A 27,960-nucleotide genomic window follows, 5' to 3' on the forward strand; every position below is an offset into this window, starting at 1 on the left:
TCATGGGAGTAGTTCTTAATAAATGGTTAGCTATTTTGTCATAAATTATATGAAAATAGGGCCTTAACTTGTTGGTATCAACACAAATATATAGTATTTTATAGTAGAATTATTAATGTTTTATGGGGACTGAGCACACGTTTCTACTAAGCATGCTCGGCGCGCCCCAAACTCGGCGTTCCTCAGATCTTATAAAATTAAAGACTTAAAGAAAAAAAAAGATAGTTTTGCATTACTATGCAACTTTGTTATGTTAAATATGAAATATTTTATTTGTGTTGAATTCTCCAACCTATATCATTAAATGGAAAGGAACACCTTTGTGCATTTTCAATGATGTATTCTTCTTACTCTTTATTGCAGTATTGACTGAACGCTGGTGTCGTCTAATTGGGAATCTTCTGTTTTACTTGAAAGGAAAAAGTAAGGTAATATCAACCAAACAGTGGGTTTAATAGTAAATTTGGGGTTGGTAACAGGGTTACAAAAAGTATACTTAATTTGATAGAACATGGCTGTTAGTCTTTACTTAGAACCAGGATTACCAGCTGCAGGGACCACAAATCCAGGTACACTGCTCTGTGATAATGCCGTAGTTAACAGCTGAAAACTCTTAAATGTAATACTTTACATGATCAAAATAAAGTGAAACAAACTAAGCACACAACTCATAAATAATTATAAATAAGCACACTAGTGGTTTCTAAGACACCATACTTAAAAATAAGCAAAAATCTTAGAAAAAACACAGAATGATAATCCCGCCTAGAACCCATTATAAGCTTTGCCCAACATTAAATTTTAAGATCACATAATGTAAACAAAAATAATATAATGTAATGTAAAAAAACATTATTTAAAAACATTTTTTCACATATTTTTGATTACATTTTGTGTGCTTAGATTTTTTTGCATCTTGTGGATAACACCAAAAGCAGTTCGATCCAAATTCCATTACTGCGAATTTTCATTTTTGTTTTTTTGTCCATTTTTGTCTGACAGTTCCTGTCTAATGACTACATAAACTAGTTACGGTAATCACATCATAAATAGTTAAGGATACAAAACCAAATCAGACAAACCTGATAACAACAAGCAAAAGCAAACCTTTAAACTGCTGAGTGCAAAAAACCTTACTTAAGACAAGAAATATGTGTAATTGATTTACATTCATAATTCCACTGTCAGCAACAAGTGTTTTAACTATTATTGTATAAAAATGGACACTTTAAAGTTTGCGCAACAGTCTCGGTTAGATCGCCGCTGTTTAATACAATTTGCTTCTGTTGATTAGGTCAGTTGTTACACCAACACCTGATTTAAGCTCAGACAGCGAGCTGCCAGGGAACATTAACTGCGCCTAACCTGACAGTTTAAATAAAAAAACGAAGGAGGCTTGATTTAGTGTTGCCAATTGTGCACTCTCCTTTTTTATTCTCCATATGAAATTAACTGTTGTATTCACTGATGTGTCAATTATTCACTTGCCGATCAGCCAACCTGAGCTAATAGAGAAAGGCGATCTACAAAAAAATTTCATGTTTCTATTCTATGGTAGTCCCAGGTGCAAACAATAGACAAAAGACATCATTTTGCAGTTAATTTTAGCTTTACATTAGCTTAAGGCGCTTGATCCAGTTAGCTTAGAAAACGTTGCCGCTTCAGGACAGTGAGAGTTTGACCCCTGACAAAACCAAACACAAAAAAGTATAACAACCCCTCCCCTCTGGATACTCCATTACCATTATGTTGACACTTTAATATGCATTTGTGTACATCCTTTTCTAGCTGGGAATTCCCATGAATCATGTTGAGTGCACAACATAATGGTTTAGTATCACTGGTTTTATTATCACCTATCCCTTTGTTTATGCCTTAATAAGCCACTTACCCGTTTGTTTTTGCCTCAGCATCAGAAATGCTTGTCTTTGCATTCTGTTTTATAAGTTTCCCGTTACTCTTAAAAGTAATTAGGTTTATCACAAGAACTATACATTATACAATACTATGCTTTTTCTATTTTAAGAAACATTTTTATACACAAAATAGAAATATTATAATATGATTAGTATTTTCTATTTACATATCCTTTAAAAGTTATGGTTAGACTGGTAAAATCTTTTATAATATTGTACTTTACACTGTTTTTTAGCAATAGAGTGTTTTGTTTGATGTCTATATTTGTCATGTAAATACATAGTTTATTGACTAGTTGTTGTTTTTTAGTCTTCTGAACCATTTGGCGTTTTTGTATTGGAAAATATTACTGTTACCAACGCCAATGATGAACCAAGTTTTGTAGTTGGTAAGCATTAATCAAATTTACGAAATATGTTGGTGTAATAAAAATTGGTTTCTTTTTAAAATCATTATTATATTTAACGTATATACTGTTGATAGGATTTTGTAATAGTATTTCCATGTTCCAATATTTTTGATAAATTCTTTCTTGTTGCTTGCGTGTTTTTCTGTCTAGATACTTATTCCATTAATGTTACTTATACAGTAAAATTAAACTGCTGAGAAACTTATTATAGTATATTCTTTGAATGTCCAAAAACTTTAAATGCAATTTTATGTCATATACATGATTCACAGAACGCTCAAATTTTAAGAAATCTTTTAAAATGGGTAAAATTTTGAAAAACTGTGAATGAAGGTTAAAATGACTCATTTGCAAAAATTTTGTTTAAAAGAGCACGATAGTACACAGGGAGCCGCCTTTTGTCTGTAAAGGTGCCTCAATTGAATGCTTGACAGATAAAACTTATCACAACTGATATTTTGTCTACTTGAAATAATCTGTTCAACCCCCAATAACATTTTATGTTTCTCATACAGCCCGTCATAAAAATATATGCCTACCCTGACATAGATAAAAAAGTAGCATAAAGGTTTTTCTTTTTTTCTTTTAATTACTAAAATATAAGTCAAGTCAAGCAGAAATTAAATCCCATGACATCATAATGAACATAGGTTGTGCCTTGAATTTTAACAGCATATACAACTGTAAAAGAATAGTCATTTTGCAGGCGCGTTTTGTAAAATGAATAGTGTTGCTAGATTTATAGAGATAACATAACCCAATAATATGTCAATATGTTTTGAGTGTGAAAGTGATAGTGTTTAGCCAGGCAAGAATGAACATGTTTCATCTCCATGTTTTATTAGAATTAGTTTTGAAATAGATATATGTTTGTAATAAAGAAAACCACAGAGGATATTTATTTACCAATTTGTTGCGGCCTTTAATTTTAAAACAACTCACCAGGAGTTTTTGTTAAAAACTGTATAAAACTATATATATTTTTTCTTGTAGAATGCAGTGAAGAGTCTACCTATTTCTTGGCCAGTACTCAATTGGAAGCAAGGGCATGGGAAACAGCCATAAGTAAAGCCAGTTACTTTCAATTAAAGCAGAGATACTTACTTCTCAAACAGGAATCTGACAAACTTCAAAACAATGTAAAGTATTTTAATGACAACTAACAACATGTTATATTCAAGCTCTCAACAATTACACTGGTCAACAGCAAATTTTAAACGGAGATGTGATAGATTGATTCTTAATGTGTTTTCGGCGCTGAATCTGAAAATGCCCTCAATTTTTTCTAGAACACCGGGTTTTTAAAATATTTGCATTTTAATTTTTATAATGTATTTCTTCATTATATATAGGCAAATTTAGCACTGTGACATAATCCAACTATACTTGTGACTCACACATCATTCTATCTGTTTTTTACTGACATCTCTAAAAAAACAATATAAGAAAGATATTTTATCAACGATTTTTGTAATTAAGTCTTAGTTAATTTAAACAAGTTCTCAAAATTAATAAATGTTGAGTAATGTCAGATTTTAATCAGTAATGTTGGTACATATTTGTTCTAAATTTGAGTGACAAATGACAAGCAATGAATCACTTCAGATAAGTTGGACAATTTTACTTAAGCTGTTAGATTTAGCAAGGAGACCTATACCACATAATGTCCCAATGCGTGTTTCACTTCCTCCTCGTGAAAGTCTTGAGTTCTCCCTGATAAAGTTGAACAAAGAATGACATTAATAAGAACAAAACGAAAGTTCGAAACCAATTCTGTTTTCCAGACAGATTTAAACAGCCTTACTGTAGATGCGTGTTTTTTCAAAAGAAAAATCAGAACTGCCTGTATTAGGTTGAAAATAAAACAACTTGGTTGAGATTGATGTGTTAATAAGACATAACAGAAAAAAACACTTAACAACCTGTAGTAGATGGTCCTTTTTGCTACCACAGCCATGCTACCAACTGGATTACTAAGAGACTATAATCCAAAAGAGAATAGTAAACGGCTGATATTACAAACGTTATATCCTATGCCTCTTAGAAAATTGTCTTGCTCGAGGAAAAGAAAAGTGGAGTTCTATTTTTAGCATTTTTCTACAAAAATTCACTGCTAAGCTAAGCAAAAAGAAAGGAATCTTACTGAAACAAAATATTAGTAAAATTCCAGAGGATGCACATTGTAAAAAGGTTGAATTACTCGCTTGGCTTGCATTTAGTGACAGTGACATTGTAGTAGGGTGACATTGTATGTGACAAACACATTTTATAAAGACTATTTACAGACATGATCTTATATGTTAAACATTGATACCATGTCCCATATTTATTTTTCCAACTTTATCATGATAAATGTTAAAATGCAGCCCTCTTACCAAAATATTTATAATATTGTTTAAAAAATGTTTTCGGATTTTTGTCTATAAAAAAAAACAAGTTTTACCAGGTAGTAATTTAAGATTACAGAAGTTTATTATATTTTTTGCAGACTGTTTAGCTGCCTTCAAGAGCCACATATTTATGTTGATATATTCCATGGATTCCACAAAGGTAATACAAAAAAGATGTTGCATATGTTATTTCAGAGCAACTAGTTTAGGTTGCCTTTTGTGCTTCAAGCACTATCAGAGAAATCATGGAACCTGTTTTAGTTAGAAATTTCTCATCACAAACTGAAACGAATGGTTGCAGCAGTTTTGGTGTTATTTACTTTTTGCATCAAAATGTTAAGTTGTTCAGAAAGTGTTTGTTTCGTTTTAAATCATATTAGTCAGTGGTTGTTTTTATGGTCCATCAATACATTAAGCAATAAATTGAACAATCGATGAAACATATACAAACATTAATCCATTAAATTGCTTTATTACTTCTTTAGTACATCTGATATATATCACTTTGCAGTGTGAATCATTTAAAACTATGTCAAGCTAGATGAAGTCATGGCTAAAATTTATTTTTTTTATCAAAATATTTCTTTCTACGGGCAAATTCTTTGACACTCAATTTTTATAAGATTTAAAAATTGTTTAATTGGAACATGGTAAACGTAGTCACTAAACAACAATGTGGCTGAGATGCAAGAATTTTTTTAAGATTTAAAGCTGCATTTAAAGTGTGCTACTTTATTTTCTAAAAGTAATATTATGCTGTTTCCCCAAAGAAGTATTTTTTGTAACATATTATTATTTCAGAATGAATTCTTAACCCTCATATTGGAACTTTCACTTCGTTGTTCTGAGCTGAAGTTACTGGGAGCCTGTAAAGAACCTGCTACTTTTATATGTGGTAGGCTTATGCTTTGTTTATTTAATTCGGTGATTGATTGGTGATTTATGATTAAATTTGCCTAAAACCAAACCTTTTAATAGATTTTTTACAAGGCTTTTACTATATTTTATTTATTTTTTTAGTTATATTTAACAACCCAGATTGAACACTTGTGTTTAAACCACCCCATCCGTCAGAAATCAGTGCAGTTCTAAGCAAAAAGGTCTACGACAATCAGTGCATTCAAAGGATATAAAAGTCCAACTTTTAGACTTTGAGGTCTTGGACAATGCACTAATTTGCATTAACAAATGTGCATAAGAAGATTAAGTTTAACAATACTTGACTCAACCAAACCCAAACGCTAACCAGCGCCCTAACCCAAATAATGTGCGATAATTTAATAATTATAACGCTTCAGGCCCCGATACCTCAATTTGTGACGTAATAATCTTAAATACAATGGACGAGAAACCATCTTATGCCCATCCGAGTTTGGGCTTTTTTCCCAAGCATTTAAAGAATTATTAAAATAACGCACATTATTTGGGTTAGGATTCGGGTTAGGGTTAGGGTTTAGGTGGGTCAAGTGTTATTAATCCTATCTCATACTTTTTGTTATCTTTTCTGAACTTTTAATGAATATTTTTAATTTATCTACGCCGGGAGTTTACCTAAAGGTCCAAATCAGTGCATTGCCAGGACCTCAAGGTCTAAAAGTCTAGACTTTTCTGCCATTGGATGCCCTGATTGTCGTAGACCTTTTTGCTTAGAAATGCACTGATTTCTAACGGATCGGGTGGTTTAAACACATGCCTACGTTCAGAGCACAGTTAATCAATCATTTTTATTTCCTATTTTTTTTTCCTGTTTTTAATTATTAATATCGGTTGTTTAACTTGTTAATTGATTAAATCAAAGTAAAATTGGACAAAGGTATTGGACTTCCAAAAATGTGCCTATTTATGCTTAATATTTGTTTTTTATGTTCAAGTTCATCTTCGTGAATCTTCCCATGGATTTTGGACACCATTTACGCAAACGGATTTAGCACAAGGAGAACAACCTCAATATCTTACAACTATATATTTTCATCAAAAAGATGTTGTGTATGGTTCTACACATGTGCGTTTTGTGGCATATCAAGTTGAAAAAACAAATCCCAAAGTAAGTGTTTTTTTTGGTTACATGCAGGATTTAGCGTTTTAAAGAATATTGGATTTTGTGATGACAACATTATAGAAGTAAACTTGTTCAGTCAAATTTGGCTTCTATACTCCTTTTTTGGATAGCGTTAATTTGATTTAATGTTAAACATGATTTAGTTTATTGCCCCAATTTTCATCTACTGATTACTGCCGCTTGATGGCTTTGTTTAAAATAATATTTGTCAAGTCATGACAGTCAATAGATGACTGGTGAAGATAAACGGATCAACACAATAAAAATACCAAAGATGTAAATGGGATAAACCCATCTTTCAATGATTTTCTGTATAATGACTTTTTTAGGTTAAGGACGTGGTGTGTTCAACTTAAGGAATTTATTCATTTTCCTGCCGGTAATGACTAATAAGCCATAAAATAGTGATGGTATTGACGTCATAAAATAGGAAAAAAACACTTATCAGAAACAGCCAACTCACAAACAAACACATGGATCATTGAAACCCCTGTCAAGCATCCGTTGCAAAACCGCAAAGTGTGCCATCTTTAACTTTAGTAGGAAATCTAAACCAGGACGGAGAAATATGTGTGATTGTTTTGGTACTTACATAGTACAGGTCTAATTAGTGCGGTTACAAACATGCTTTTTATCAGCTGCAATACAAAACAAAGATATTTTTTCCTGTATTAAATTCCCACTATTATTGTAACATTTGTACCCTCGCTGTGCGCTAATCAGCTAAAATCCAAGCTGTGGGAAAAAAGGAAATGGCATAAAGTTCATACTAACCATGTGATAAGTGAATATGCTTTAACTATCATTTCATAAAAAGGGAGCCTCAAAAACCTCACAACAGTCGTTGAACCACTTTTTAAGAGAATCTGCTTCAGGAAGAGGCCATTGTTTCACCGATATTGATTACTACCATAAACAGCAAACAGCCAGGAACATTTATTGTGCCTAACTCAACATTTTTAGCTAGAAAAAATTAATAGGGCTTTATTTAATGTTCCCAATTTTATACTGCCCCTTTTCATTCTGTGTTCCGAGTCCATCCTTGATTTGACTTTGAGTTGACTTGCTCTATCCACGATTTAAATATACCCAAGCTCTAATACTGGGACTTGACTTTTTTTGAAAAAAAAATGCTCAACTTGGATTTTAGTTATTTCTTAAATGACTTGACTTGGACTTAGGTCATTTGAAATGACTTGTTTACAACACTGACATTTAGCAACACATAACCTTAGAAAATTTAAATAACTATTTGGTTATTGCAAAACCTTATGTCTGATAATAATTAATCATAATTAGAGTTTTCTTTCGAATAACAGAATCTTCCTGAATCCGAATGGTCAAAACAAACGATTCTGGTTGCACATCAATGGTAAAGATTATACTAAGTACAGAACTTAGTAAACCGAAAATCAGATTGTTTGGATGTTATAATATGATAAATATATTTCGCTATGTTGTAGTTTCATTTGAGCCAAGATTTTCCAGTATTCCGGGCTAGATTTTGGGGCAGATGTTGGCCAGCCAGTTTATTGTTTGGTCGTCCAGATCTTCAGATCATCTGATTCTATTTGAATAAGATACATTTTTTAAAAGTGTTAAAAATATGAGCCATATCTTTAGACTAGTGGGCAGAGGTTTAATGATGGCTTTATGTAGTTTTTTTAAGCATTTAGGTGACTGCTAACTGCAACAACTTGCTTGCATAGACTAGCTGCTACAGAAGTAGGCTATATTTTTAAAGACCTTTGAAGAAATGAAAAAAACACCCTAAAAGTGCTCTTATTGTAAAATAAAATGTTGCACAAGAAAGCTGCCATTTATTTGAGAGTAGTTATTCCAATTGTCATTTAATAATGATGTGTTATTGGTGTTGGCCAAATGTTACATAACAGATTATGTTTTAATTCCTACTTAATCATTAGATACAAACTGCTTATTAAGTTTAGTGTAAAATTGTGATTAAGAATGCATTTGATAAGTAATAAATTACAACTATTTTTTTACAACAGCATGTTTAATAGCCCTGCTTATTATTTTAGTATTTAAAAAAAAAATCCCAACATAAATTAAAAATAATATTTTTCTAGGTAATGGAGTTGGGAACATGCGAGTGTTTGTTTGCTGATTTGTTTCAATCAAATAAAGAAAGTGAATTTAAGTTGCGGTAAGATTTGTTTAAAAAGTTTCCATTAACCATACATTTGTTTTTTGCATGCTGTATTGGTTATGTCTCTTTTCTTAACGACTAAACATTCAAAAGGTTAACACTTTTTAAGTTAAAAAGTCACTAAAAAAATAATGTTTCTAATTAAAAAAATGTTATATTAGTTTTCAATCTATACTAAAAACACAGCTGGTAAACGCTCAATCAACTATAGATAGCAAAATATTTTTTTGAAATGCGGATGAGTTAATGCAGGGTTAAATGTAATTAAATCTAAGGGTTACAAATTGCAATTATCCCACGTTTAATTAAACTACTTTTTAACAATTTACTAGGACAGGCTTTGTGCCACTGTGTTTTGTAGGCTAATTGGAAGCTAAATAAAAAACAGCAAGGTTTGTATCCCTGCTGTATCAGTAGGGCATTTATTTTTTTAGACTTAAGACATTTTTAACTTATAACCTTTATAAGTTGAAAAAAAACTTTTTGGCATTGATTTTTTTAAATATGTATAAAAGACTGTGATAGATTCAAGGAGTCATCACTCGTCAGTCTACATTGATGAAAGCATTTCTTGTTTTTTTTTAACAATCTGTGAAGTGCAAATCAGTTTTGTTGTCTTTGCTTATTATACAAATTGTTATAAATATTTAACACTTTTTTTTCAAAATTGAAGATACATTTCAATCCGAAGAAATAGAAATACATGTCAGACCTAATGTGATAAGCCAGTGGGGTCTATTGCCCGTTCTTTCCCCTAATGAAGATTAAATATTGTTTTTGATAAAATTTTAAACTAAACAACAATTTTGTAAATGACTGATTTTGTAAAATACTTAATTATATTTTCCCTACGTTTTAATATAAAGAATAATCTACATAAAAAGTTTGACGCAAAACTTTTGATCTAACCTGTGTTTGGGTAGTCATACCTAACAGTTATCCAACCAAATAAAATTAAAAAGTTAGGTGACCCTGGGACAAACTATGAACTAGTTAGCCACAAAGAAAACACACCTGCAGCAATTTAACCTTTCCAATGTAACCTTAAATTCCTGTAAAGTACATTTATTAAACAGGTCTGACTATTAAATTATTTTGACCCAACATAATTTTTGACAAAATTTTACCTTTTTTTCCAGGTCATAAGATAATCACCCTAGTTAACAGCGTAGTCACATGTATTATTCAGAGATCCAAACCTTCTGAAGTCACTAATAACCTTACAGTATTTAAAAAGTTTATTTGTTGTTGGTATAGAAAGCATGGCAAATCTACTGGTTGTCTTCATGTAAACGTTGTTAAAAGATTTAACATTGAAGAACAGCAGTTAGGAAAAACAACTGACCACAAAAAGGTATTTATCACTCTAACTATTAAAAACACTTCACAATAAAAAGTTATGTTATAACAAACCTTGGCCTAGACAACCAAGGTGTTTAACCTAGAACATGGCTTCCTAATTCATTTAGTTGTGAAACTCCTTCCATGCTTATCCAATATCCAGGTTCACTGTGGACTCAAGCAGATGCATACCTACATATATTGCAAAGGGCAAAACTGTCTTTCACTGCTGCTCCTTTAATAAAAACGATTTTTAAAGCAATGGGCTTTTTAAACAAGATGACGCTTAGCAGTGGCGTATCCAGCCTTTCGTTATTCGTTCGGGTTGGCTGATCAACAAGTGTGTGTTCGACAATTAATAACCGTCAATCAAGCGGTCTTTGTAATTCATCGGGCCCGCTGCCTCTTCGACAAACTATACGCAAGTCCATTTTAAATACTTTTTGACCATTTTAACTACGTAAGTGCGAAAAATTTTAGCGCTTCGCGCAAATTTCTTACTACGTCCGTTTTTTATGTTTTGATGTCTATTGAACTAGATTAACGCTCCTCTACCGTTGCGCCGTGGAAGGCTGCCAAGTGCGTCGCGGACAAACGGAAAACGTATTCAAAAATATTGAATATATATTTTTCAATATAAATCAAAAACAGCTCCTCTGGTAATTGTAATTATTTACCAACGTTTTGGCAACCTATTAACAATTACAATTACCAGAGGAGCTGTTTTTGATTTATATTACCATGCCTGGTAGCAACAGTTTATATATATTTTTCAACTCTTGTTTTATTTTTATTTTCGGCAATGTAATAAAAACTTGCAGGAAATTTTTAAAAATGCTGTTTTCCCCAAAAAAAATTCGCGCTCGCTTCCCTCGCCAGATGTGGACTCAGTTAAAAAGGTTAAAAACACTGAACTAGATTAAATATTGAAGACGTTAGTTGGATGTTTCTGATGATTTTTTTATGATTTATGACGTCATTACAATCGCTGTTTTATGACGTCATATCTGTCACTATTTTATGACGTCATCAACGTCAGACGGAAAAACGGGGAATTCCCGAAGTTGAAAATTCGCGATCCCCCCATTTTGGATTTCTGGATACGCCCCTGACGTACGTTCAGTAATGAAAGAATTATTTAATGACAAATTATATGAAACCAGGGATTGCAATTAGTGGTCTGTTTTTGTGGTTATAACAACCCTATTTATCTTGTCAATGTTTCTGATTTGAGTATTGCGGCCAATACTCTTCTGACAATATTTCAGTAACTAGCGTAAAAACGCTAATGTTATATGACACATTAAGTTGTAGGACAGTTGTGATACGCCATCAACATCAGAAAAAGTGACCTCCCAAACATTTATGTTAGTTATAAAGAAGGGTAAAAAATATAGTTTTACCAAAATTTATACAACATCTGTGTCAGCTGGAAAGCTGCATATTAATGTATGCTTAAAACCTAAATGCCGATTTGTGTGGGTCCAGGCCGTAACTACCACAGTACAGTACACCAGGGCTTCAGATTAAGGGGCCTCACATTGCTTGGTTTTAAATTGTTTCTGTAAAAAGAAAACTTAAGATTACTTTAATTTACATGTATATTTTTTTGCATTATTTTTCATCTATTATGTATTTTGTCTTAACCTACAGTGTAACCTACCAAATCCACTATCCAAACACTTATGTACTTATTAATTTATATAATGATACTGAATCAAACATCATTTTCAGTTTTAACAATTTTACATTTTTGACCAAATAGTTGAGAAGCTCTTAATTTTGCCTACATTTGTTACATATCGCTATTGGAATATAATGTCTAATATTGAATATTTCGTGTGAAAGGTAGTAAATACTCCGACTAGCAAAGGAATATTTAAGAGCAAAGGAAAATTTAAGATTGGCTTCATATGTTAACTATGGGTATCGTGCTTCTCCAAATTAAAATTTTGTGATAGTGGATGCCATGAAAGCCTTGACTAAAACCCAACAAGAATGTAAGGACAATTTAAAACTATTGCTGTGATGAATTATTAAAAATTATTAAAGTTTGCTAAACCTAGTTGAAAAGTAATTTAATTAAAAATAGTGCAGGAAAAAATTTATAAACCTTAGTAGAGTTTGCACTGTGGCCTAAAACTAATACAAACCATTCGCTGATAGCACGTAGTACTGTACAGCATAATAGATGCTTTATGATGTCACAAGAGACATCATAAAACATGCTATATGATCGAATAATAAAGCATATAACTAAAAACAATAATGATGACAGATAATGTTTAAATACATTCGCTAAAGCCTAATGTTTAAAAATGTTTGCTAAACCCTAACGTTGAAAAACTTAAAACTTATTCTCCTTGCGGACCCTCTGAAACTGCTGTACGGACCCAAATTGGTCCACAGACCCCAGTTTGGGGACCGCTGGTCTGTACCATGGTACTGTATACCTTGACTGTTTTTTCTATCGTAGAATCATCCCTCTGTTGAAACATCCTCGTTTAAAACTGATGAACAAGGGGTTAAAGAACCAAAAAGTACAAGTGAAAAAAGATCATTAGGCAAAAGTAAGATACCAAATTAAAGTTTTTAAGGTATATTGTATTATTTGTATATAATCAACAAAAGACACATACAGGCAAGTTACTCTGTGTTTCAAAATACTATTAAGGTTAAAAGAACTGCATCCAATAATTTGTACATCAAGCTTGATAGTAACACAAACGACACATAAGAATCTGGTATCTCACTGTGTAAGGCACTGTCTTTGCAATGAAGTGTAACTATTATACAAACACATTTTAATAAGCTGCAAGAAAAGTTATTTTAATAAATAGAAGGACAAACGTCACAAATAAATTATCACAAACATATCATTGATGTGCAGATCGCTTGAACTATTGTCTCCGTGCAGAAAATGTTGTGCCAGCCGGTTTATGTGGAGTGACCTTTACTTCAACATTAACTTAACCGTCCTTGTTTTGCTTTGACATATTTAAAGATTTAACACATCTATTTTACTACTACTTGTAGTAAATAAAATGTTTTTTTTATATCTTTCAGAGTAACCTATTTAATATTTTTTTAATCATAGTATAAATTTTATGAAAATTAATAAAAATACTTATGACTTAAAAGTAAGTAATTAATAATCCAAGAGTTTTCAGTTCTGTCTAGTATACTCATTCTAATAATTTTTTCTTAAATTTTAGTGTTTCACAATCCTATCATGCGTACATACCGCTTTCCCACTGGCTTGAGCCACATCAGTGTCCAGGAGATTATGTTTGAAAGCCAAATATCTTTTGACACACCACTTTCCTATTTGTAAGTGTTGCATGAGAATAACAAAGATTGTAAAATTGTGTGTATTTTATAAGCTACGCTGTGCAAGTTTTTTAAACTGCTAGTGTATAATATTTACGACACTACTTCTCAGCTGGTAGGCCACAAAGGTTTTTCAGGTGGGTTGTAAAATTAAAAGCTTTTTTATTTTGAGTTGGACAAGTAGCAACCGTATTACTTTAAACATAAATTTTTTGCTTTGTGAGACTTGATATGAATTAATTTCGTCCAATTCCAAAATACCAAAGAATAAGATGCTGTTAGCTGTAATTGGTAGAGTGGTAGTACAATATTTTTTAATTGCGTTTGTGCTGTGTGCTTTGTGTAGCCACACCTTATTATGGGCTTAGTTTTTATTTTATGTGGGTCACATGTCAAAAGGGTAGAAAAAAGGGTTGCGCTGCAAAGTCAAATATTTTGTTAACAGTGGGCCATGCATCATAAAAAAGTTGCACTGATTTAGCAAAACCATGCAGCCTAAATTTTAACATGATTTTTTTTTAATGTTTAAACAAACAATTTTTGGAACAACTTTTAATGTTTCTAACCTGGCAATTAGTGTTTTTAACTGAATTACCTTTTTACCTCAAAGATGAAATTTGTTTTGTTTTATGTACTGTATTTATTTGTAGTTTTAATTATGGATGATTCTAGTGGTACATTGTGGATTCTGCATGGTTGAAAAAAGAACTGGTCAAACGCCTTTGTTTGTTTAAATCTTCTAAGCCTTCATTAACTTCTGATGAAAATGACTAAAAATATTTAGGAGTATACATTTTCTTTAAGAATCAAGATGGGAAGCACAATATGTACCTATTGTGATCTAAATCTATTTTAACATAGTATTTAAAACTTTCCCTATTTTCGTTAAGACTAATGCACAAAACATTGTAAAAAAAGTAGTCAATATTTTTAAAACTTCAATAAAAAATATATAGTGTAATGCTTTGTTACAGAAATACTTTGATTTGTGTGTTTTTCTCAGAAAACTATGCATTGATGAAGAGACTAAGAAAATTTCATCACTACAAATGCTTTCACAGTTGACAGGACACTGGGAATCAGTATGTAAACGAAGGATACACAATTGCAAAAACTACCTTAACAAATACAATGCGAGGATGAAACATTTAATGCTTCTCAATCAGTGTAAGTTTATGAATTTAAAGAAGAGTTTAAAATCGAGTGCTTCTAAAAAAGAGGAATTTACCAACAACTATTTAAGATACCCATTTTACTATGTTGCAATATGTTAAGAAATCGGGGTCAACATGTTACTATTAAAATAATTTATCTTGTGCTTGACATATGTTAGTTAGTTATCTACCTTACACTAATATTTAATGTTTTTTTTAAATACTCTTCAGTTTATTTTATTGATAGTAATGCAACTTGTAACTGTAGATGACCTTAATTAAACCTGTTGTTTTTTTAATGGCTGTTAAATGTTGCTTCCTACAAAGTTCGCAAGCATGTTTAGAGCTGAAAATCTAGATGCTTTTGTCTTATTATCTTATCCTTTGGTGTTAATGTCACGCTGCCAAAAATGTGCAAAATAATTTAAATAGCTGCAAAAACGAAAACTTTTTAAAAAAACAGATCATAAATGCGCACCTGTACGCTTTTTCACTGAAATGTGCAGGCAAAAACGCTAAAACGTTTTTCTTTTTCAAGTTTCATTGACACCAAAAATATTTATTTTGCTTTAACTTTATGTATTCTTAATACTTGTGTCAACACTAATTTTCCTAGCTGACACAATCAATCACACAGAATCGTCTTGATAAACATATGATTTATCAATCAAGGCTAATGTTGAAAAAACACAGCTGCAAGTTTCGAGTATTTTTACCTGAAAATTTAATGGCCCACTTGTGTCTTTTTAATTAATAATGGTTTTTATTGTCATCCCTATTATAGATAAAGAATAAATGTACTATTTTAGGGAAATATTTGTATGATGTAGATTTCCCTTTTCGTTTTAGGTTCATATTTCAAGAAGAGCGCTGACAAAACTGATGAAAATCTAGAATTTGTTCCAACAAATCTACATCTTCAAAGAATGAAAGTCCAGCAAAACGAATTTGTTGCTTCGGAGTCTGGGTTTGGGTAAGATGCAGATGGATTTGTTATGTAGGAAACACAAGTAGAAGAAAAATGTAGTCTAGTTGACATTTATTCTGAAGTGGTAAACTTAAATTAAATAAAACAATGTTAAAAAGTTGAATGACTATTTGTATAGAATATATATTACTAAAAACTCATTTAGGTGACAAAACCGATACAGACGTATAATAAAGTGGCATCTTTAAAGGGAAACACTAATGTTATAAGGAAAATTGTTAATTAGAAGGGATGTGACAAGCTGAAATATAAGACTCCAATACTTTTGCATTACTTTACTTGGTAAAGACACGCTACAATGTATACTTCAGTATTCTGTTTTAAAAACTGTTTTATAATGGCTGCCTCTTAACTGATCTGCAATATTTGTTTATATAGTTATTTCTAGTTATAGACCAATTGCTTGGCACTGCATTGATTGATTTTAGGTTCAGGGTATTGCATTCAACAAGCAATCACCCGATAAAAAGTCTCACTATAACACTTACATTTAAAGCAAGCCCCTTACAATAATTATGAATCTCCTGTGATAAAATGTGTTTTATTGCTTTTAATCAACTGAAATTAGTGGCAGACATTTATATTGCACTTCAAATAGCTCTATTGTTTAATCATTTAATCTAGTAAGGAAGTGTTTAGTTGGCCCTTTTCACTTTTCAAACACAATCAGCAGCCAGCAACAATAAAATATGGAGCCGGCTCACCCGCTTGTGTATGCAAATGCATCCATGCACTCCCATTAGTAAAGCTTCATGTTAGTGGCACAGACAAAGACTTTCAAATATACTATCAATTGATAAAAATACCTTACTATTAATGAAAGGGTAATACAGGGAAACATTTTCATTTAATCTGGAGAACCCCTATATTTTTCCCAAGTAGTTAAAATTTTAGGGTTTCTACAGTGTTTCTTTTTAAAATATGTGTATTAAATTATAATTGCTCTTTGACATTGTTACCAGTATATACATAACCTTTCAAACATTTATAATATTTGTATTTGTTATACCAGGTGCCTATTTGTATGATTACAGACATGATTCATCAGCCAACTTTGCCAGCAATTCCATTAATTCTGATAAATCTATATATTACGATATTGTGACTGTTGGAGCAGCCAGTGCTCACTCACTTGGATTTAAGCAAGGTGGTCTTCTTTGTCAACTTACTAATATGGATGAGGGTGGTAAGAGGTAAATATTTGTTTTTAAAGGAGCCAAAGGCCTTAAATAAGTTCAAATAAATTTCTATTATTTTTACTTTACTGCAAAACTTTTATAATCTCAGTTTTTTTGGTGTCCTAAAAAGTCCAGTTTTTGCAATAATCCAAATGACATCGTATCTGTAAAAAATGGCTCACTACTTTTTGACAGTTGTTTTATTGTTCAATTGACATCAAACGTTTTGTGCAGTAAAAAGAGCTTACCACTGCATCCCATTGCACACTGCTTACGCAAAGGCAACAAATCAGAGATGTTGCTTGCACCAATATTTCGTTTGGATCAGCAGATCGCTTATCAAGTGGAAAAGCTTCGCAATCTTATTTCCCAAGTCTCATCCAAAACAGATGTTGACTTGTACTCTCCAAACAAGGTTACTGCATCTCATGAATCACTTGCTGTACTCAGTCAAAAGGTAAAAAAATATTTATATTTAGTAGTGTGTCTGTCCCTATGGCGTTATGCTTGTCAATTACCTTAATTGTATGTGTGACAGGCTTTAGTATGTGGGGAAATAATATATCAATTTTTTTCAAACCATTGGTTATAACTAGGGCCATTTTTATTTTAACCTAAAAAAATTTTTTTTTAACTTTATTTTTAATAAATTTTAACTTTAATTTTACCAAACGAAATTGCTTGTTTCTAGAGGCCACAGTTCTTCCTTGAATTGATGCCAGTTACTCAAAAACATAATATTTTGTCGATTTCAGACCCAAACGTAACATTTTGTCGCAAAGTCAAGGTGTTTTATGGATTATAAAAAGTGCGTCGTTTTTTTTTTGGTGATAGATTTAGCTTGCTTAGGCATTTTTGTATTACAAAATGTCAGTAGGCTATTCCTAAAAACCAAACTGTTGATCTTCGAAAAGACCGCGTTTATGAAGATAAAGTGTTTTATAAGAATTATTTAAATACGTAACAATAAATAAAAAAATTGGCAATTTGCGATAAAAGTTACTGCTGATCCAAGTGGGAATTTTTTCCCGCTTTTATGGCTTAATATGGTTTAGTTGTGTCGCAGTTCCTGATTGCTTCCACGACGATTTTTACAAAAATTACTCTCAAGAAACACAAAAACTTTGGCAAAAAACAGAATTTGACAAATTTTGACTTTATTAAAAAATTTTAACTTTATTGTAAATTTTAACTTTATTTTAACCTATAAACTTCTTAGAAACAGTCCCCTAGGTGCCAACAACAACTTTATTCTTTGATTCGTGGACATACGAGGTCCTTAAAAATTTTAACTTTATTGACTTTTGCGGGCCCTAGTTATAACATGTGGCTTCAGAAGAAAGGAGATAGCACATTCAAAATGTTTAAAAATGCTCGCCTAGACGCAATACCTCGGTCGAATTATGTATAATTTTCTACCCTGCAACCTTATTTAAGTCATACCATGTTAAATCATGCTGCACAACACTAGGCATATCTTTTTATTGTAAAAAAAAGAACAAGCAAACTCATTTATGCATGTGGTAGGTTTTGAAACATTTTTCTGGTTGCAATTCTGGCTTGTTGATTTCACCCTCAGTCGACAAGCAGATTTTTCAGTTGAATTTGGCCAAAGATTCTAAAGCAGGAAAATAAAACTCGTAATAAGAAAGCGTATTTGTGTTTTGAACATTTGACACAGCGTTGTCCAAAGAATGATATAGGTTAAATTAATTTGTTTATTATATTAGGATTAAAAAAACACACAAACAGACAGAAAAAAACAAAAGTCTAAAATATAATTTAAAAAATCAAAAGTCTACAAACAAAAATAAAATTTAAATTTTCTATAATATCTCTGATGAAAATTTTTATGCAATCTGTTCTACATTTCAATTAGTTGCGTAATACAAGAAAGTTTCAACAATAATGTTTTTCTAACATGTTGATACTATCTTTTTTATTAGACTTGTGAATTTGTTACCCATCTTGATACTGAAAAGATCACCTCAGCTGTCATTGCGCTATCAGAAGCCCAACCAGTGTATCGCCCAATGTATGACACCACTGTATTGGAGTCTGTTGATTCATCCATTCGTGAAAGTCCAAGTGTTACTGTAAATGAAACATGTCATGTTGCATCATACCGATCTTTAGAAAATGTTAAACTTCCTGTTTCATTTGAAGTGGCATGGGTGAGTTATAATTTAGTTCAAAGCAAGTGTATAACTATTTTTTATGCCGCAAATATTTTTTTGTACTTGGAAAGTAACCTATTCAAGATCTAAGCATACTTTGCTTTTACAGTAATGTAGGCATCACAATAAAATTTACGGAATACCACTTTTTAAAGCAACTCAATTTTATAGAATAGTTGTTGCAAGCTGAAAAGTTTTAGAACCACTCATTTTCAAAGCAACATGAGAAAAACGTGTATAAATACCAACATTTACATTACTTTACTGTAATAATTTGTTGAAATTGTTCTACAATAAATAATAATTCAAAGTATTATTCAAAATGAAGGATTTGGGTCACTAACTTAAATTAAAATAAAAATAAAAAAATAAAAAAATTTGCTTAAAAACTTACAATTATGTGCTTTGAAATAAAGTCAGTCAGTTCAAACATAATTTTAACAAGTATTTCTATACATTGTGTAATACCTTTCACTGTAAACCTTTCTAGGAAGAATGCAAGTTATTAGTCAAGTCATTGTTATCAGACGTTGTCAAATCCGTTCATAGCATCATTACTCCTGATAGAGAGGAACGATTTCTTCACGGAAAGGGTGTGTTAGTTTTATTCAAGCCCTTTATATTAATATACTTATTTAATTTAACATGGTATTTACCAGGGACTGTAGTTAATGCTTAATCAGGTTCGATTATGCTGTAAATTAGAAATGTCCAATAATATTGGTTCAGAACCGTGAACTCCTAGCCAAGTGGTACTGCGCATGCGCACGTCGTACTCGGCTAGTCTTGCTCGATTTCCGAATTTAACTTCAGCAAAATAAGCATCTGCGTTGACTCCAAAATTTAAGCCCTGCTTTTCTACATTTTTAAGAAAAATATGACAGAATACTAATATTTCATGAATTATGAATATAAAAGTTAATATTTCAATATAGGTTTTTATTAAAGTTTGTGATTGCTGGATTAGTTAGGTCGCTTTAAGAAATGTATAAAAAAATCTGATCAATATCTTTTTTACTGCTGAAGATGTAACTAGGTGACCTTTTAAGCTGCTTGCTTTCGTTTAGTTATACAAAAGAACACACATACAACAATCCATATTCCAACATTGAAACAACTTCTTCACACACACACTATTAAGCTTGGGGAACCTGGTGCACTAAAATAGTGGTCAAAATATGATCGAGATGTAGCAAGCATCATTTGATACACCTGGCCATCAGTAGCTCATACAGTAAAGTGTTTGCCTGGAATGTTTAGGATTGTTAATTTAAATCTTGGGAAATCATTGGTTTCAGTTAGCATTAAAGACAGATACTGTGTTGCCAATAGATATTAAGATTAGAGATTATTTATTTAGGTGACCAATGCTTTTAATTGAACAAGTGTCAAAAACCTAAGGATTCAAGTTAAAATGTTTGTCACCCACAATGGCTCGATTCTTTCAGCCATCATAACTAATTTTTTTTTAAATAACCTTGCCTATTTTGCTAGTTTGAGCATTTCTATGTATAATGAAATTTAATCGACCATTGTTTTTTTCTTTGGCAGTTTCGTCATCTTTTCAACATGAAAATGCTATGAAATATCTCACGTCATTAAGAAATCAAGTCGCAATATCTTGTGAGCAAGCATTGTCAGCACTTACATTTCAAGAGCTTGCCCTCCCGGAAGTTTCTTGCCAGAATGAGCTTTCATATCGAAGAAAACTGGTTTTCTCTCAAGCGGTAAAGTTTCTTATTTTTGTAAAATTGTTTAGTATTTCTTTGTTTCCTTATGGAAACTGTTTGTTTCAGTGTACCTTTAACAGTAGCATATTAATTGATTTGTTTTCGCGCTTACTGCGAATTTAATTTGACATTTTAGTAGTTTTGACGAATTGTTTTAGCCCAAAGGACCTTGCGTACCATAGCACTCTCCCGTATGAAAGATAAGCGAACTCGCTCAAAGGTTTTACGTATTTTTAAAGATCAACAGAGATTCATGAGTATAATGTTTATTATTCTATTTGCCAATTGAAATAAACAACAAGTTTAATCACGTTTTTTAACTATTTAATTACACCGTTTCTATGTGACAATAGGCTAGCGCCACGAAAGACCCTTTCCAAAAAGCAGTTTTTGCCAACTTATTATAGTTAACTAAAACAATCGGGCACAGGAGGTTTAAAAGGTTGCTTTGATGTATGACGTTACAGTAAAACAAAATACTGTGACGTTATAACAACAATTGTTCGTTGCCGGGTTCCTTTTTGGTTTCCCAAATCAATAGTATCATAATAAATTTTAAAAGTCTTCAATTAAATATCACATTCCTACATTACTTGCTTGGAATTAATCTATTTTCACATTATGATAATGTTACCCTTTCACTAAATCTCTGCTTTTTTTAAACGTTTAAAAAAAGTAAAATAAAAATATTGTAAAAATGCAGGTCTAAAAGAGTTTTTTACGACCTTGGTTTTTCAATCTATGAAAAACATTACTGTGGTCAATAAATTACATAAATTGGTAGATCCTCATTTTCACTGAATATGCTTAATACGTAAACTGTTCTGTTTCAGTTATCTGCATTGACATGTGGTTTAGTTGCATTTATCTCATCATCCATAACAAATGAAATCGTTCTTCATCAATTAGCCGAAGTTGGTATTTTGTATCAGGTTGAATCTCTCTTAAGTACATATGGCAATGAATTGGGCATGCTTCAGGTAATTATTTTTAATGTTTGAACTACAGCTATACAAAAAAGTTTAAAGTATGAATAGCTTTCAGTTTTTGTTTCTATTTGCAGGATTATGCTATTGGTGTAATGGATCTCCAAAATGTTACCTTTAAACTTATAGCTGCAAAACAGGCGACCGTGCCTTCTCCTGATGCCTTTATTCCTCTTCTGTCTGGTTCGACAACTGCACTCACTGTTTCGTAAGATATTATTAGTGACAAAAGCTACTAACTAAGTTTTGAAGATAAATTATAACTTAGTAGGAAATAGTCGTGTTTATTTAACTATCGAACACGTATGCTTTCAAATCTTTGTCTGACTCGCTGTCTTTTTTTTTAAATTCCTACTAAACGTGGTAAAGCGTCTCCTTGTCGGCGCCAAAGCGCGGCACACAACTATCCGATGCAAAGCAGTTCAATAACGACCAATACGGCTTGCACAATTGCACACTAACCACCATTTGTTATTAAACAATGTTCACATTCAGGGGCCACGAAAATCTACATCTTTGAAGACATATTAACGCCAAACTATACTTTTAAAAATTTTGACATATCAACGCATACCTCTTGAATAAATCAGCAAACTTACACGGGAAAAGTCTCACAAAATATGTTGGCCACAGCTTGCACAAAAATAATATCGAGGTTATTTACTCGACACAGGTACAAATGTTTTGCGGCTTTAGTTTAAAGTAGAATTGCGCACACACACTTTTCGAAATAAAGAACAGAGCTACGTTTTTTAACATTACCGGGTGGTAATCTAGGGGTACAAAACAAGTTACGAAATTTTGTCTATGAAAAGGTTGGGAATCCCTGTTTTAAACTATACCGAAATATTTTGTGTAGGTTAACTAGGCAAACAGATTTCTATATGTAACAGTTTGAATATAGAAATCTTTCGCGTAAAACTTTTTTTCAATTTGCAAATGTATTATAATATGTAAAATAATAGGCTTGTCACGCCTTACTCGCTATTTGAAGTTGCAAAACAATGATTTTTACTTACTACAAACTAGTATTTTTGTGGCCTTCTATTTTTTTTTATGCTTGTCGTACCATCCCCGTGTAAGTTAGCTAATTTTTGTTTAAGAGGTATTTCGCCGTTACGTTAAGAGATTTAAGAAACGTCTAATTCCAGCGTTGTCGGATAAATGAACTCGTACAAAATAACTCCTGATGCAACAAGTGATGGCAGCCAGACGTGTGATATTCGTAATATACTACTGATATCTTTCTGCAACATGCCGTCTCTATTTACTTGACGATTCGACAGCAAGTGTCAATAAGAATGTCTTTCACTCTATTTGTCTGGCTCCTTTTTACCCTTTAATAAGCTTAAATGAACACAACTAATGGCATTAGGATTAAGCACACAACAATAGGGGGTGTTCAAATGATTTCTGCCATGATCCACCACCACTACAGCCAAACCTGACAACATGACGATCCACTAAAATACGAATAGTAAACATATAGGTATGCTTTAATTTTTATGATGCCCTGCAGCTTCAAGTTCGTATTTAGACGGGTAAAACAGTCAACAAGAAAAGCCAAGTTACCTAGATTTCCAGCAGAGTACTAATTTGACCCTTTTCATTAAAAAAATGGCCAATTCTTTACGAAAGTTCCAACAGCCTATTCAAAGCATTGCCCTTACTTAGAATTGTGTTAAACACAAGGGTCATTTTTGTATAATACCCAATAAAGCCACAGCTTTTTCTGTCTCTCAAGGCCATTTTTAAACAATATCATAATTATACTAATAAGGTAAGAATGATGATTGGTTTAGCGCCTACATTTATTTAGAAAAAAATAAATACACATTTAACCTTGGCGCAAGTTGAAGACATACTTTTGTGTAACAAAATAAGTTACCTTGTGCTTATAATTATACATGTAAATTTTCAGGATATGTCGTCTTAATACCTCTTAAGGAAAACCTCTACTAACTTATTTGCATGAATGAAAAATATTTTAAATATTATGCAGGATACCTCTTGATGAAGTCTATTTTTGCAAACTTCCATCAAAACTAAGATCGGGAAACCTTATAAAGGTAAGATAAACCTCAGCTTTTACATTATATTACGTTCAAGTTCTAAAGCCCTTAGAAGTACGAAAAAAAAGTAGAAAGTCAAATTCGAAGGATTCGAATACATGAGTATCATGACGTATTGGTTAATTGTTACCGGTTAGATTTATCTTAAAAATGCATTGAAAAATGATCCTGAAAAATAATTTTAAACAGTTTTCTTGTTATATACCTGTTTGATATAGCCTAATATAATAATTCCCCTTTTCCCATAATCTAAGAAGTAAACAAATAAATAAAAAAACGCTGCAATTCGATATTCTGGATTCGTTATTCTTGGAATCTTTAGTCGTATACTAAAGTGACCTACAATTTTGGTATATATATATATCAAAAATTAAGAATAGTAAACCTTTAAAGTTGTGATTAATCCTAAACCTCTTTAAAGGTATATCCCGTTATTTTTAACATTGGAATAAACGAGGAGCAGACTTTGGCCGAAAAGTTTGGAAACACATCTTTACAGGAGTACCTTAACATGGAAGCTGTGCAAAGGACCTTGACCTACTATGATTTGGTAAATTATTCACCTATTAAAAATTTTTAGCTAAAGCGCACTAATTCCACTCGATCAGCGTATCCATACCAAGGGCGTATCCAGAAAATCAAAAAGGAGGGTCCCCAATTTTTAACTAAGGGTATTCACCTATTTTCTGTTTGACGTTAATGAATAATGACGTCATAAAATAGTGGTTGTGAAACTCCAATTTTAAGAATAATTTATCAATCGGTGAATATCGATCTACTTGTTTGACCTAAATGCATAACTGTACTACCTGACCTACTCCGTGCAACAAGCCAAACCAAACTAAGTCACTTAGAAAACGGGAATCACATTTAAACACTAAAATCCGAAAGTGTCACAATTCAATCCTTGTCAATTGTCATGCGCAGTTCCCTGTTCAACCATATCAATGCTTTTAAATAGCAACAATTTAAACACACAGTGGCGGCCTGAATTAGATTAAATAGGCAAAATAAAAAATAACTAACAATAACAAAAAAGGGGTACGGCAGCAATTTAATTTTACTGACATTGTGCCGATTTTCCGCAACAGTCATTCAAATAAATTGTTGCTACCGTTTATGTGACGAGAAAGAACAAAGTGTAAGCTTACTAAGTACCGCGTCTAAAAAAACTCCAAGCTGTGCAGTTGTGACTTTTAGGCCTAAAACACGTACAACCGAAAGCTTTCTACAGATTAACCGAATAAGACAATCAAGATACAAGCAAAAGAATCGGCTGTTTTTTTAATCTATTGAAGGCGTCCGGTGTACTATGATACGTAAGCTGTCATCGTTGATCAATAAAACGACTTCAGCATGACTAGTTTGCAGTGTTTCACTTAAACAAGGTTTCAGCATAAATATTATGTTTTTCCACCAAATTCTTGAAAGGTGAGGGATGTTTGTCCTAATTGCATCAACGAGCATCTACGTCATGCTGGGTCGTTCCTGCGGGAAGCAACTAAGAACAAAATATCACCGTCTTCAACATTTTCTGGTCGCAGAACATCAGCGACGAACAATAAAGATAAGCAGCCTGAAATAATGCGACTTCTCAACTCACTTAGTCTTGCCGTGCACTCTAAGAAGAACAAAAATATCGAAGTGCTGCAACTTGCCAGTGACGTACGTTTGTCAATACGAAAATATAGATCTATGATGTTAACAAGATCCTCGGTTATTATTGTGTTTTAATCTTTGTAAATGGCCGTATTTGTCTAATTCTAAATAGAGGAACCAGGTGGCACTGTATAAAGACAAATTGTATTGAGTTATCGGACAAGCTTTCGCACAACCGTGCTTCATCGCAACCGTGTTACTTTGACCTGACGAAGCACGGTTGTGCGAAAGCTTGTCGATAACTCAATACAATTTGTCTTTATACAGTGCCACCTGATTCCTCTGTTGTGTTTTAGTTCTCCTTTTCACCAACCCTGTTTACGTGCATGTTTTAACGCGATTCGAATCCGCTTCTTAAAATAGATTTAAAATTCATGTGGACTGTATAGAAACAGTCAAATTTCTTTATTATACAGCAAGGACTTAACATCCATGGATTGTCGAATATCCATTACTATTACATATTGCACACCAGTTGATTCGAGATTATCTGAAGATAACCTGGATTTTGACTTCACTGTATGACGTAACTTGTCAAGTCATATCCCCCAAAAATATACCCAAAGATTGTGTATTCTGAAAAACAACAAAACAAAATAATATACGAATTGTGGCCCACGATAGCCTATAACAGCTAGAAATTTTATACTTTCAAATGCTTTTTAATTTGTTGTAATACTATTGGAGAGTTCTAGACTGGTTCTGGTCAAGTCGCTTTATGTAACTACTACTCTAGAACGAAGTGAATTTCATCCGGTTTAAGCATAAATCCTTTAGGTTTGTGAAGTATGAATGTTGTTAAGCGTATAAAACCATGCAAAAAATGAACTATGTAAGCATACGTGAATCTAGTTATCTTTCGCACAATGTTTTTACTGTTTTTGTTTTTTATTTAGATCTGTCGCAGACTAAATGCTGTCCGAGTAACAAGTTGTAAAAGTGCAAAAGATCGAACTGCTATGGCCGTTACACTTGAACAAGCTCGCATTTTGTCCAACGAGCATCGTTTGTCTGCCGACTACTTCAATCAGGCTCTAAGCTGTATGAGAAGGTGAGTTGGAAACCGATAGCGTTGCTATAAACTAGGGGTGGGCAACCTTTTGCAATTGAAAAGGCTAACTACATGCTATACTCGAGCCAGGAAAAAGAGTTGCGCAAAGTGCAAAAAAAATTGCTTCTACTTAGTTCAAATAGCCTAAAAGTGTGAGGCATAGCCGCGTACCCAGTTTGTAAATAGGTCGCGGGCCGTAAGTTCCCCACCCTGCTATAAACCAAGTTTTCGATAAAGTCATTAATGTACTGAATTACCCCATGTGTTGTTCCACTGTGACTGTGGCATGTGTGGTACAAGCCGTTTTTTCTTTTATATTGTTATACTTGTTATTTCTCGTGAAACTCGCCAATTTACCGCGTAATTTATATTTTGACAATCCAAAATACAGTAATTATTTTGTAATTTGCTTTGTAGTTAGACTTTGCCCAACCTACTTGTGGTATATTTTGTATACAGCAGAAGAAATATTTTTTTTCTTTAAACTAAACCATCGGTTTTAACTATAGTTTTGATAAATACCATGACTTATAACTCTTAATAACTTGGCATGCAGTGAAGGAACTCGCCGAGAAAACACTTTGAAAAACGTCGGAGCGCGGAAATATGCATTTACATCGGTTCAGCTTTTGACTTTCCCAAAACTTTATCGTCCGCCTGAGGGTACTTATGGAAAATCTGAGACATAAAACGTGATTATTACATTTAAATGTGTATTTTTATACGTCTTTCGACCATGATACTTTTCTTTGTTGTACTTGTTGGATGGGGGTGTCCGAGCTGTTACCTGATACCAAATGAAAGTGTAGGTACTATTCCGATACAAGGTAGGGATCGCTGCCGACCCGACAAAATGAATAATATAATTTCAACCATGATTTGCGATTCATACCAGCGAAAAAAACTAACAAGCCAAGGTTTTTTTAACAGTAATTTAACCACTGGAGGAAACTAAACATCTAACTGTACAGTAAATTTACAACCTGGAAAAAAATAAAACTCATAACCTGGAAAAATACATTTAAACGTTTCAATTGATTATATTTTGCCTGTTCAAGCATACTAATAAGTTAATAACCATATTATATTTAGAGTCATTATTAATAGAGTCATTTAGTGTTGAAGTAGTCTTGAGGCCAATTTGTAATCAAAAACTGCCACTCGCATACTTAGTTTCTCAAAAGTTGTTAATCTGTAAATCTACATTGCAGTCATTGTACGCACACAAACTGACCGTGGTCCTGCTAGTAAACAAAGCCTTGTGAATTGCAACATGGCCGCGCTTCGAGCGACTGAGAGTTATCGCACAGCAATCAACTCGATTTCACAGCGCTTTCCCTTTATAGGCT

At 32.4% G+C, this 27,960-nt stretch overlaps 1 protein-coding gene across 1 annotated transcript; it reads left to right on the plus strand.

The window, feature by feature from the left end:
• The first annotated feature begins 511 nt into the window (after positions 1–511).
• Positions 512–27,885, plus strand: LOC146160309 (inositol polyphosphate-4-phosphatase type I A-like). Its single transcript, XM_083384925.1, has 22 exons — positions 512–569; positions 4,815–4,876; positions 5,518–5,611; positions 6,588–6,760; positions 8,866–8,942; positions 10,203–10,299; positions 12,763–12,856; positions 13,502–13,616; positions 14,620–14,783; positions 15,620–15,743; positions 16,793–16,951; positions 17,171–17,393; positions 18,883–19,110; positions 19,604–19,706; positions 20,665–20,840; positions 21,677–21,823; positions 21,907–22,037; positions 23,832–23,898; positions 24,323–24,451; positions 25,333–25,566; positions 26,457–26,611; positions 27,168–27,885. Exons 1-22 carry the CDS (start codon positions 512–514, stop codon positions 27,298–27,300), a joined length of 2,943 nt encoding a protein of 980 aa, XP_083241051.1. The 3' UTR covers positions 27,301–27,885.
• The last annotated feature ends 75 nt before the right edge of the window (positions 27,886–27,960 follow it).

Source organism: Ascidiella aspersa, chromosome 3 (genome assembly GCF_963924565.1).
Source record: "Ascidiella aspersa chromosome 3, kaAscAspe10.2, whole genome shotgun sequence".
NCBI lineage: Eukaryota > Metazoa > Chordata > Ascidiacea > Phlebobranchia > Ascidiidae > Ascidiella > Ascidiella aspersa.

Coding starts and splice junctions, on each gene's coding strand:
- LOC146160309 (XM_083384925.1), top strand. CDS start 512: ATGGCTGTTAGTCTTTACTTAGAACCAGGATTACCAGCTGCAGGGACC. Junction 8,943..10,202: donor GAAAGTGAATTTAAGTTGCG/GTAAGATTTGTT, acceptor TTGTTGGTATAG/AAAGCATGGCAAATCTACTG. Junction 23,899..24,322: donor GATCGGGAAACCTTATAAAG/GTAAGATAAACC, acceptor ACCTCTTTAAAG/GTATATCCCGTTATTTTTAA.